A 13,083-nucleotide genomic window follows, 5' to 3' on the forward strand; every position below is an offset into this window, starting at 1 on the left:
ACTTAAAACCTCCGTAGATGGGTCTTAGCTTTATGCTGTCTGTGGTTTGTTCAATTGCTAAGTTCATATCCCCTGATACATTAAGTTCAAATCAGGTTTTGCATTTTTGTGGTTCATTAACAGTACCAGGCCACACCTATTCGCTTTTCATATATACACAATGACCATTACATACTGTAGGTAAGACTTTACCCCAAACTATACCTGTCAGAAATCACTGTAAAGCCATCTTCCCATTAAAATCTTGCTTCTTAGCAATTTAAATAAGATATCTGAAGCAGTTTAGAAAAACAAGATTTGTATTTTATTTCCTTGTAAAAATCTTTACACATGCAGACAAACCAGTGTTAAGAAAGTATTCACCATCATTTAAACAAATAACCACTTAAATAGAACAGTGTCTGCAAGTTTTATCTGTATAAAAATAAGATACATTTTTACAGAATTCACACTCCAGTTTTTATATCAATAAACAATACACAACTATAATAAAGTACAATTGAACCTGACCATGGTTTTCAATGAGATACTGCTAGGGCATTTTAATGTGCAAAAAACCTTAACATAGTTCTTTTCCAAAGAAAATGTCCTCAGTGTTTCTAGAGACCTAGACAATTTTAATAAATCAATTCCTAATCACTTTGTTTTATGTTCTGATTGAGTCCATACATCACACTGCATACAGGCAAAACCAGGAACCGATGCAGTGTCAGAGGAAGAAAGTCAACGCCTATGCCTGCTGTGTCCTGAGCGACTGCTGCCATGGTGCTTGCCTTTATGGGATCTCTCAAAGGAGCGAGATCTTTCACGCCTATCTCTGTGATGTCCCCTTTCATGCCTGTGTTTCTTGGTGACATCTGAGTGATCCCGAGATTTGCTCTGAGATCGAGACCGCGATTTTTTCCTCTTATGGCCATGTCTATTTGAGCTCTTTAAGTCTTCTCTGCTATGTTTGGCCTTCAGGTGAGGAGAACCATGGTTATGATGTCTTCGAGGACTTTCACTGTGACTGCGGGACCTGCTTCTTGATCTTGAGCTGTATGTTCCAGATCGACTTCGCCTATTATTATAACTTAGACAATAGAAGTTTCAAGTTTAGGTTCAGTTTCTATTGGCAATAGATTAATCATTTGTTCATTACTATGTTTAAAACAACGAGCAATGAAAAGCTGAACTGACCATGTTCCTCAGTCTCCACACCCTGACCTCTCGATTGAAGCTGTCCTGTCTATCTGATGCCTATACTGCACTGAACTACATGCCTTTTTAAACTGAGTATCTTCCACATAACCAAAGTGCATCAGAAGAACCTGCATCTAGTTACAAAGCTGACTAGAAGTCTTTTAGGCTCTTTAATACATTAATAAAATATTTATAATTTTAACAAACTGAATGTAAAGAATGCTTTCCTACAATAAATAATTTTATATACATATAACCCCACAGCATTTTCTGGACAATCCAGTAAATGAGGGGCTTGAGGAACAAAAACAACACACAAAATGCCACTAAGGCACATTACTAGGGTCAGTGAGATGGCTCAACAGGAAAAGGGGCCTGCCGCCAAGCACAAAAACCAGAGTTTGAGCTGCAACACCCACATAGTGGTGACTTTTACGAATTTTCCTCTAACTTCTGTACATAACCACTTATGCATATTTTAAAACAAACACACCTGAAGAATCATATTTGAAGAGTGTCCCTAAGTTTACTTCTCTTTAAGCCTAATCCTAAAATAAAGCATGTTTGTAATCCTGATGGAATATAGTAAGACATGCTAAACAAACAACCCCAATACTTATTCCTATCCTAAAGCCCACATCCCATCTTCCATTACTCACTGTCTTCTTGGGGTGTGTGATCTAGACCGTGATCTGGTTCTTGACCTTGATCTACTAGCACTTCTGCTGTTTCTGCTTCTCTTGCTGTCTTTTCTTACACTTTAAAAAGAAAAAAAATACAGGCGGTATTTTTTACATTGTTTTATAGTGTATAAAGGTTTAACAATGAATAAATATTCGATCCCTTGAAGTACACTCACCCATTATAAGGGCTTTTGGAAGCCTGTTGTCTGTCCTCAGGTTCTTTTTTGACTGTCTTCACATTAACGGAGATTGGTGACTTCTCTTCAGCTTTTACTTCTCTCGGTGATGCTTTTAATAGGCAAGGACAATATATCAAAACAGGATTTAGCAGAACAAATTCTCAACACAGCCTACACTTCTAACCCTTAAGACTGATTTGTCTCAAAAAAAAAAAAAAACCCCAACAATTTCTTAATGGTCTCTAAGCAACTGACCAACGCCACACCTTTCTAACAAAGTACACTTACAGTGCTCACATCTCATTCAATTCAGACTGCCATCTTACATGGTTTAGAGGCTGGAGAAAATCCACCGAGGGTTGAAAGGGCTGGTGTTCCATCAGGATTCAATCCCTTTGCTTTTAATTTGGCTTCCTGTAAGGCTACTTTTCTTTTTTCTACTTCTTTTTCCAACAATTCATAGTTTGGCTGTTGGATGAAAATCAAGTTAGTATTACCTTTAGATTCTTGAAAATGCCATCAGCACCAAACTGAATGTATCTGAAATTACCTTTTTCCTGGTGTAAAGTCTAAGTGTCTCTATGCAGATTTCTTGGATCTCCTCTTCTGTGGTACCAAAAAGAAGAAACCAATGGGGCCGAGTTGGCAATGGAATCTAAACCATTAAAAACAGAACGGTTCAAACTTAAACTTCTATTCCTCTAAGATGTACCAATTTCTTGGAATTTACAAATTTGTAAAACTCAGCGGGTTATATTTACCTGAAGCGCTCTAGCTGCAAGGTAGATACAAGCACATGCTATCGTCTCTGGTTGAAAGCGAACAAAAACATTGGTTCGAAGACTGTCATTCATGTAATTCCTGAAAAACATTTCAGCTATCAGCTTAGTCCAAAAGCAAACCGATTCTTCTGACGTACATATAAAATTGGAGACTCAATCTACTTCATTCTTTTTTCTTCTCCTCATATTCACGTCTTTAAACTGTATGTTAACAGTTTCTAAGCCTTTCCCCACAGCACTTACAAACAATACAGATCTCACCCCTAAACCCTCTTTCAACACATCACTATAAAGGCAGTGATTTGGAGTCAATTCTGACCCGGCGAGGTTCAGATCTCACCACTCCAACACTACTTCAAGCCATCAGTTACTGACCGTCTCTCCTTTATCCATAATGAAAAGCAGTGTCAACCAAGTTCTTTAAAAAAAAATTCCAATACCAGAAACAGGGGTAAAAGCTATTTTTAGTAAGAACCCATCAAGTTACTCTTATAGTTAGAAAGGGGGGAAAACACTTAAAAAATCTAGGTAGCAAAGTGAGCAATAAATACACATAATGGCCTTGTTTACATACCCTTTTGCAATTAAGTATAAATAAAACAATAATCTAATTTAATTAAATAAACTTCTGAAACGTCTAGTAAAACTTTGCAATAAAATTCCTTAACTAAAAAACTTTATAATTTGCTGAAAAGCCTGAGCTGGAAGTTAAATGGATTATTTTTAAAATCCTTACAACTGTTAAAAACTATTGTATAATTTTTTTGCTGCACAGAATACATTGAAAACTCATGCATTTGATAAAGCTATGTGGCTTTTCAAAGTTACCAGTATCTACTGAGCCCAAGAGAAGCATGGCTGTTATAAGGGGAAAAAAAAAAGACATATTTCTGGGAAAGTCCAGAATTATTCAATGCTTGCTTATCAGCAGTCATACGAATCATTTATGCTAAACCAATTTCCTTGCTTAACCTTTCTGCATCTCAAAGGCCCAAGTTCAAAAATACTTAAATAACATTAACTATTTTAAAATTAAATGCTCCTTATATCAAAGCCAACAACACCTCAATAGCTGGAGTCACCTCAAATGGCAACAGGCACCCATTTAAAAAGCATAAGGTAGCCTCCTTGGTAGAACGGATGCTATACACATTCCAAGTAAAAATTTAACTGAACCCAATTAAAAAAAAACAATTCATATTGGCTGGACAACAGTCTATCAAAAATGAAATATTCATTTTGATAGTTACAGGTATACATTAAATACATAGGCATGATGCATAGTTACTTCTAGAAGCAAATATACAAATCCTTTTGACACCCCGACAGAACTAGAAGATGCTGCCAGATGGATATGGACCACTTCAGTGAATCTCGGATGAGAGCTTGCACTGGATTGGCTGGAGAGCAGGCTAGCCAATCAGGCCATCCTGAGGTCATGGGCTGAAGTGCGGAGGGCAGAGTTCTATGACTTACCATCATGGACTACCCTTTAATTAAAGAGTAGAAAAAAGAACAAAGTTAAATTGAGTTCTCCATTAAAAGTAATTAGTCAAGCCAAGAAAACAGGAAGCAGAAATAAGCATTATTTACATTTTGGTTAAAAAACAACAACAAAAACAAAATACCCCCAAACTTATTTCATTACTTTGGAAGGAAAATAAAATGAAACTTACTTTATTTCTGCTTCTGTTTTCCTGACTAAAGAAGAAATGTAAAAAAGCAACTTACCAGGCAGTTTGAACCAGGGTTTGGTTACGTTCACACTCTAAGACTTGTAAATACATTACAATGATCTGAGGACAAGGGAGAAAACAGCATTTAGCACATGGGTGGTTCTTTCACAGCAGAGTTCAATGAATAAGTCATATGAAGTGTTGATTAGTTCTAATCCCTGTATTACAGCTACAGTCAATGCAGAACATGCTCAAGACTCGGTGCTGTCATATTACTCAGCTCTAAAAATGTGCTTACAGAAGTGGCGGTTAATAACTCAGTGTTTTCTAAATTCATCAGAAAGGGCAGAATTTATACTATTATTGTACACAATGGTCACAGCACATTTTCTACAACACTAAGCATTACAGTAATTAATTTCTGCAGTAAAGCTTTAGTACACTAAAGTTTCCTAAACAAAAGCTACATAACTCAATGACATAAATGCTTGCCTTATATTTGGTTCCCAGCAAGACACATTAAGTATGTAAAACTATTTCAGTTCATGCCAAGTGTTTCTGGACCCATATTACCATTATTTTATAATTTTAGAAAAATGGAACTTGAAGTTACCCAGTTAACAGCAGAGCTAGCTATCTCCAATACCCAACTCTTGCAACCAGTGTTCTTAAGGAACAGGAAAGTCAAAAGGGAAAGCTTTCATCAATGGTTTACATCCAGCAGCTACCACACTTTAGCGGGTACGTGCAACTCATTCCTTACATGAGGAATTTTATCACATGAGTTTGTTAAGTGGAAAAACTAGAACTTAACCACAAAGAATATTCATGATCACACAATTACTACTAATAAAAAAGCCTGATCAGTCAACATCCAAAATAAAGCTTTTGAAAACTCAGGTTAACTCTCCACATAAGTAAAAATTTTTAAGAAAAGCCCTAATACTTACGAAATTTAACTTCTGCACTCTATAACTCACCTTATGGGGATGCTTGACATGAACACAAAATCCCAACTCCTTTAGCACCCTCCTTTCTGCCTTGATAACTTGATTTTTGGTGTTAATGTAGTTCTGATCAAGGATCAGAGGGCTTGGAGTCCTATAGTTTGTAAGAAATAAAATCAAAACTGTTTTGCACATCCAAAACCTTTTATTTGTGGCATCTCCATTTTCCCTTCCAACCAACTATTGGCAACAGAAACCAGCTTTTTAAACTCCTGCTAACAAGTTAAAGCATTAATCTTATGCTGTCCAAGTTATGCTAATTATATACAACTAGACAAAGCTCCTAAACCAACTTGAAAAAACACTTACATATTTTTAGGTCTCTTAACTTATGCACTTAACTTCAGTGATAATGTTTACTGGCACAAACCTCAGCCTCAAAGAAACTTCCCAGTAAGAACCAATGTGATCCTGAAAGATTTAGTATAAAGTTCTAAAGTTCTAATATGAACAAAGATTTAAAAATTCTTTTTGAGTAAACTCTTTGCTAAGTTTATGATCAAAATGAAACCTAAGGGAAAAAAACAGGTAGTTAATTCTGATTTCTTTTGGAACAACACACTAAAAACAAATATACAAAGAATATTTGTCTGCTTAATTAGCCACCCACCCCTGGAAAAAAAAAACAAACAAACAAAAACCAAACCACAAAACCAAAGCACCAAAACCAAACCACAAAACCAAAGCACCAAAACCAAACCAAACCCCAACAACAAAAATCAAACCCAAAATTAGCTCAATTATCAATGAAAGAAAATATTTTGTAAAAATGAGTTTAAGAGTAAATTAGGTAACTCCATGTAGCTCCTGTGAGACTCTAAGGCTGCAGAGAGGGAACAGGAACCATATTCACAGCCTGTGTGGGATGTCCTGAGTTCATCTTTTCATATTGGGGGAAGGAACACCTGGTCACTCATAGAAAAAGTTATCTCATGTACATCACGTAGTTTGTTCATTTTTTTTTAAAAAAAAGCCTTGCTATAAAGCTCATCTTGCCTCACCCACTGGAGTGGGTCATATCAGCAGCAAGTGCAATCTGGCTTGTCTTACAATCTGCCAGTTAAGAAATGTTAATGAGATCTGTGAAATTTACCATGTTTTTTGATACATTCTTACCTCTAACCAGCAAGATGTACACATCTATTAAAGATTGTACAATAAGTATATGAGTAGAATATTTAAATGCTTTCTCAAACAATTCATTTTCAGCCAAGTCACAAGTTTTATGCTCTATAGAGAATATATTGCCTGAACACTTCTTAAACAACCTATTTAAGCATAACCACTTAAAGGTAATAAAACAATCTAATCTATAATGTTGAGTAGGAGCCCCAGCTCACTCCTAAGCCCAGCACTATTAGGAGGTTGGGAGTAGAAGAATGTGGAGACAAAGACTTCAAGAATATCCTCCACCACATCAGGGGAACTGAGGCTAAACTGGGTTAACACAAGACTGAGAAAAAAAATCTGCAATGAAGTACATTAACTACCTTCCTGGTAGCAGGCTATCAGAGTAAAAAAAATTATTTATATTTTCCTTATTTTCACTTAAAAGCAAAATCCAGTTACGGCTATTCTGTAACTTTGTGTTAAACTATTAATAGCTGGCAGAAGTAACATCAAGAGTAACTAAGTAATTATGGAAAACTGATCTAAGTTCAATTTCGACTACATCTTTAAAGAGTGAGAAGTGTTATGGCAGTTAAGTAGGAAAATAGCCTGTAATGAATCGATTTTATCAGGACAATAGCCACAAATTGCACTTTGGGGAAAAAAAGGCCGTTTATCTCAAATGGGAACAATCATATGAAAACACACCCAAAAACACACTATGTAAGGGTTTATGACTTTTTATGCTTTATGTATGCATTACAAGCTTGTCCTTCAACTGGTATTAGGAGTCAGAGAGGCTCAGTTCAGTATTTTATCTGCACACAGCTTAGCTCTTACCCCTGAAATCCAGACAGTAAACAGCACCACTAAAATCCCCCTACAAGCCAGGTGGTGGCGGTACACACCTTTAATCCCAGCACTTTAGGGGGAGGGGGCTGCAAGTGGGCAGAGACAGGCAGATATATGTGATTTTGAGGCTTTCTTGGTCTACAGAGGGAGTTCCAACACAGGCTCCAAAGCTACAGCCAAACTGCCTTGGGGGTGGGGAATCCCTATACAAATAGTTCACAAAAGTCGAACTGTCTTACTTTTCCTAAATGTGTTAAAACTTATACTATATCCTACCAAGAAAACTGCTTTATATAGAGTTATTATAAAATTTGTGATTAAGCAGGTGAACATCTTTTTCAATTGTGGCTACCAACTGGTGACAAATTTAAGGATTCACCACGAATTGGCTTGGATTTACTCCTCACTCTGCCATAAGTACATTGCCCACCATCAGAATCCCAAAAAACATGAAGCAGCACAGCCTTGTTTAATTCCAGGAGGGAGGGTAGTTAAGACACAAAGGTCATAAACTGTAGGCCACCCCACGCTACCAAGTGAGACCCTGAATCTTAAAACTCCAAGTCTCACGATTTTAAAACAGACCAAGGAAACAAACTTTACAACTCAACCATCTAAGTTCTTATTTAGTCTTGCCACTACCAATTTTTCAAGTTAGCTTTGTAAATGCATAATCTCTCATCTTCATTTTGTTCAGAATTGATTTACCTTATAAATCAAGGCAAGCTCAATGAATACAAAATTAACAACTATCTTAGCAAAAGCATTTTATACCATGATAAAACAGAAAATATCTCCATAAACCAGTAACAAAAATTCTGAAGAAGCATTTAAGTAACAAAAGCTTTGTATATTAACAAAGTAATCAATCAGAAGTATTTTTCAGCAATTGAATCAAGGCTTGGTAAACACCCCTGGACTAGCACTAGATGAAGAGGTGGCACTTAAAGTTCAGGGTGAGTAAGTCCTCATCTATTCAGAATTCAGGAGCAGCGGCAACACTCCAAACTCCACCTCTGAAGGCTTGTTATTACCAGACTTTGCTCATTAACTTTTTGAAATAAACTTTCAATCTTTAAGAAATCTGGGTCTGTTTATTTATTTGAAGTTTGTATGATAGCTACTTTCTATAGTATGATTGAAACACAGCACACGAATGACAAAAACTTAGAACTAAGGGGTTGGAGCACGGTTAGTCTCTCTCGTGTTCCAAACAAGGACCTACACTATAAACCAGACGGGTAATTAATACGGAGACGAGATTCCTACTCTACACCATAAACCAGATGGGTAATTAATACACAGAGAAATCTCTAATGCTTATTTTGGAACACTCCTCAAGTGTCAAACTGAAGCTACCCATGAACCACAGAAATAAACTAAATGGTTAGATAAAATGACAATATTGACCTGACCCTTCCAATTCTTACTTTTCTATACATTGAAAATAGCATCAACAGTCACCAATAAAAGCAGTCAAATCTTGAAAAGTTCATCTTGTAACACTTATTTTAAAAAGATATAACAGAGACTTCTTTAAAGAAAAAACTCCTTAACATACTGCAAATACGTTACATATAAATAAAATTGTAAACTACTGGTATGAATAGCTTTTCCTTTAAATTCAGCTATTCTGAAGAACTATCAAATTATAAAAAAGCCTTATGGGAGGGGACAAGTCAAATAGTTCATATTGAGGACTGGACTTTTATATTTACTATTTATCTTTATGTAGCCAGGACCAAAAACATACACGAATGCCCCCCCACGTACCTGTCAAGGCCATACAGTAATCTAGTTAGCATTCACAAATGAACTACATACAATTCAAGACAAATTAATTAGAATACAACATTTATTTTCTAACCATATCCTATGCAAAGAACACAAAACATCTTACTAAGCTACAGTTTTAATAACTTGGACAGCAAAGAAAAAAGCTTATAACAAGAAACAGGAGTTTTTTTGTTTGTTTTCTCTAAATGGTTCACCAGTGGCCAACCTGTTAGTCCCCGATTCCAGTGACCTATTCTCAGAACACTGGCTTCTCCTTGGGGATTTTCGATACGTCACTCACTGTTGCCATGACGACAGCTTCATCTCTATGTACCACTCCACATCACCCAGGCTTTGGTAAATGTAGCTGGTCGCTGTATAGTCGGTTGCAAGGGAAAAAAGAGTTGAAGTTAATAACATATACAAGTTATATGTCTGAGTAAACTTGTAATATGCATAGAAACACTTATATCCTGCTTTTAAAAAGGGGGGCTTCCATGCAATTAACTTCTTTAAGAATTTCATGCTATAATCAAACTCATAACATTGAAACAAAATCAATTTCTCTTTAATGATGGCCAAAAATGCAGTTACATCCAACACAAGTCAGTCAGATTGGATTATTCTTAGTTCTGAAGTTTTATAGTTAAGATGACCCTATTCTGACACCAAGGGAGGAAAAGTTAAGTCCCACAGGAAAACGCCAAGATGTGATTATAGTTGGCTCAACGACTCATATACTACTAGAAAATGTCCTTTTAAAGCAGAGCCCTTTGACTAAAGATAAAAATTCTGTATTTTCAGTGTTTCATTTAAGAACACCCTGAAAAAAGAATCAGCCACGTGTCTAAATACGAATATAAGCTCCGAACATACTCAACACCAGTTAGAAAGTCCCCCATTTCTCTACTTTCTTCATGAACTAAAAACATTTTCAAATGAAGGAAGTTTTTATCACTGAGATGAGAAAAGATAGGGCTGAAAAAGTATGAAGAACAAAACAAGCTATATATGTATTAAAAAAAAATCGGGGCAGCAATTTTTGACCATGCTGCCCACTTTGAACTCACTTTAACATTTGCTCATCTGACTATACCTTCACTACCAACCAACTTCTTATAGACTCCATCAGTATAAAGACTATGTATGATGCTCATTTGGACTAAGCAACACCCAGGTCCCAAAACAACTTAGCTTTTCACAGCTACCGTCTCTCAAACGCATCACAATTGCTCAGAAACTGACCTGCACAATAACTACCCTAGAACCTCCCGTGGAACAGTGAGGCCCGCGACAAACGTTGGTACTGCCATAGATGAAGGCATAGGCCCACGTAAAGTTACCAGATTATCAGTCCACCAAAAAGATACTGTTTCAGACTGTATTTTCTTACAAGATAAAGAACCCTATCCGAAGGCAACTCAATGCGTTATTTTTCTAACCCACTCACTGAGACTGTATCTAACCAAAACAAAATACCTGTTCAATCCCTTTGACTTCAAACTTCCAACTTTACCATCCTCCAGTCTTTTCAGATCCGGTATTATTCGATATAGCGTAGTTCAATGTGGAGAAGTACTCTAACAAAAGCCAACCTCAATTGATGAAGAAACTGGGACTCCAAGCAGAAAAACAACCTACACGGAACTTGGCCACAATATTAACTTGAACTACAGAGCTTCCAGGTCCAGCCTTCAGTGTTCCAGAGAGGGGAGGGGAAAGAGAACTTACAGAATACACTCCCACTGGAGCCAACCGCGCTCCCTTTCTTGTTTAAGCTTAAGCCAAGGAACTGGCTTCACAGCACTCCCTGGATTGTCCACAAAGCAACTGCCTCTACAAACTTTAGATAGCTGGTTAATTCAGGGTTTTTAAAAAGTTTTAAGGTTCCTATGTGAATTTCAACACCTAATGTCAGTTTTCTTTTGCATCCATACTGACTTGAGGGAAAAAAAAAAGATGTTTTGACTCGATGATTGGCGTACAACAGCAGTAGTAAGGAGTACTATGTTCAATAGGCCAATCTTACCTTTTTCCTCTTAACTGGCGGAGGTGGTGGAATACATTAATCACATCTCTTATTCTTCTTGGTGCTTCTTCTATTTTTGACGCGAGATTAATACAGGCCATGGCAACAATCTGAAAAGAAGCCACGAGGGGACAAAACTTATAATGAAGCGCAACGCTAAACCGGAGGCAATCCTGTCCAAAAATCTACCAAACTTATTTTTAAATGAGTAACTCTAAGGTCCAACAGGGCTTTTGGCGAAATTAAACCAACCAAGAGCGACATTTTTAGCGCACGGGGCCTACCAGCTATATACGCCGTATTGCACAACGGCTCTTTAATTTTGGACCAGAATCAAGTAAACTCTCACGAGTTGTTCGGGGGCCTGAAAAATGTAGTTCTTGGTGCCGGAGCACGTGGGCTCAGGATCCATTTTCTAGTTCCTGGAACACGCTCTTAGGGCCCCGTTTCCTTCTGGGTGGGAACTAGGTACAAAGGCCTAGGCTAACCACTCCCTTTCTGGAAAAGCTGGTTACTACCCCTTCCTCCCCGCTTCCGGATGAGGCAACCCCCTTCTCTTCTCGCCCGCCTCCGCCGAGCTCACCTCGAAACTGTGTTTGACGAACGACTTGGAGTAGAAAAAGCGATGGAACAACACCTGCCCCGTTGCCATCGCCACCTGCAGACAAGAGAGGAGAACGGAAGCGCCGGGGTCAGGCGGGCCCGCACCAGGCGCCGCCGCCATCTTGTGCGGCCGCTCGCTGCTCCCCTTCCCCCGCCCGGGCCGCGCGGCGCCTCCGGCCCCCGGCCCCCTCCCCGCCCGCCCCGGGCTCCCGCCGCCGCCGCCGCCACCCCGACCCCGGCTCCCGAGAGACCCGGCCGCGGCCACCACCCGGCGCCGCTCACCTGAGGCAGCCGGAGGAGAATGCCGGCGGCCTGGATGAGCTCGCAGCCCAGGATGCGCAGGTCCGTCTCGCTGGGCAGGTCCAGGCCGTCCTGCATGGACGGCGTCGGCGACAGCCGCTCCTCCGGGATCAGCGAGTGGTCGATGGTGAGCGATACCTCTGAGTACAGGCGGTCGCCGATCAGGATCCCTCCCGTCGTCGTCGTCGTGGTGGTCGTCGTGCCCGAGCTGGAGCCGCCCGCGCTCGGGGCGGCGGAGGCTGCCGAGGCGGCGGCGGCAGCGGCGGTCGAGGTCGGGTGAGGCCCGGACGCCATGGTGCCAGCGAGCTGCACGCAAGGCCGACGCAGCCGGAACCCAGAGCGAGACTAACCAGCGTCCTCGGCGCGGCGGATGTGCCCGTGACCGCCGGCTTCCAGGCCGCTGCACGCAGCGTGCGCTTCCGCCCTGACGTCACCACGCCGCCGCCCCGCCCCGCCCCGCCCCGCCGCGCGCCAACGAGTTCCTCCCGGTTTCGGAGGTGGGCGTGGAGCTTCGCAGGCGGCGGCGGCGGCTGGGGGCGGCGGGTTGGGTGATCCCTTCACGCACCGCACCGGGTGATCCGCTGTCTCCCCTGGCTTCCGGCCGGCGGCGACACCAGTGTGCGAAGTGACTCCGGACAGGGCGGCTTCAGAGTTTCAGGAGCGGGGTGGAAAAAGGGCGGCGCGCGCGGGGTTCCGGGAAACTCTGAGCAAGCGCGCGTCGGTGTCGGGGTGTAGCCCTGGAAACGTAGGCCTGGCCCCTGACCTCACCTCGCCGGATTTACGGTAATCTGGAAAATCCCTGGCTCCAAAAATAGATGTAGGCTGAGAACGTTGCGCCCGCGACTTCACGGCACGAGGGAGTCTGATCCCAGATGGTTCCTACTAGGAAAGTGACGGCTTGATT

The 13,083-nt window shown here is 40.3% G+C and overlaps 1 protein-coding gene across 3 annotated transcripts; it reads right to left on the reverse strand.

Annotated features, from left to right (window-relative positions):
- Positions 1–281: 281 nt before the first annotated feature.
- Ccnl1 (cyclin L1) lies at positions 282–12,831 on the reverse strand. Of its 3 annotated transcripts, XM_075951111.1 has the most exons (11): positions 12,162–12,720; positions 11,860–11,934; positions 11,277–11,386; positions 5,483–5,603; positions 4,558–4,622; positions 2,806–2,905; positions 2,595–2,699; positions 2,371–2,512; positions 2,042–2,153; positions 1,842–1,940; positions 282–1,072 (listed from the first exon to the last, which is right to left on the reverse strand). In XM_075951111.1, exons 1-11 carry the CDS (start codon positions 12,471–12,473, stop codon positions 724–726), a joined length of 1,590 nt encoding a protein of 529 aa, XP_075807226.1. In that variant the 5' UTR covers positions 12,474–12,720; the 3' UTR covers positions 282–723. The 3 variants fall into 3 exon arrangements, 2 of the variants coding, with proteins under 2 accessions (XP_075807226.1, XP_075807227.1); XM_075951112.1 differs by lacking the exons at positions 11,860–11,934; positions 12,162–12,720 and adding an exon at positions 9,549–9,621 and having other exon boundaries at positions 11,277–11,383; XR_012908138.1 differs by lacking the exons at positions 282–1,072; positions 1,842–1,940; positions 2,042–2,153; positions 2,371–2,512 and having other exon boundaries at positions 2,651–2,699; positions 2,806–4,316; positions 12,162–12,831.
- Positions 12,832–13,083: the final 252 nt, after the last annotated feature.

The sequence above is a fragment of the Microtus pennsylvanicus genome, chromosome 16 (genome assembly GCF_037038515.1).
Source record: "Microtus pennsylvanicus isolate mMicPen1 chromosome 16, mMicPen1.hap1, whole genome shotgun sequence".
Taxonomy (NCBI): domain Eukaryota; kingdom Metazoa; phylum Chordata; class Mammalia; order Rodentia; family Cricetidae; genus Microtus; species Microtus pennsylvanicus.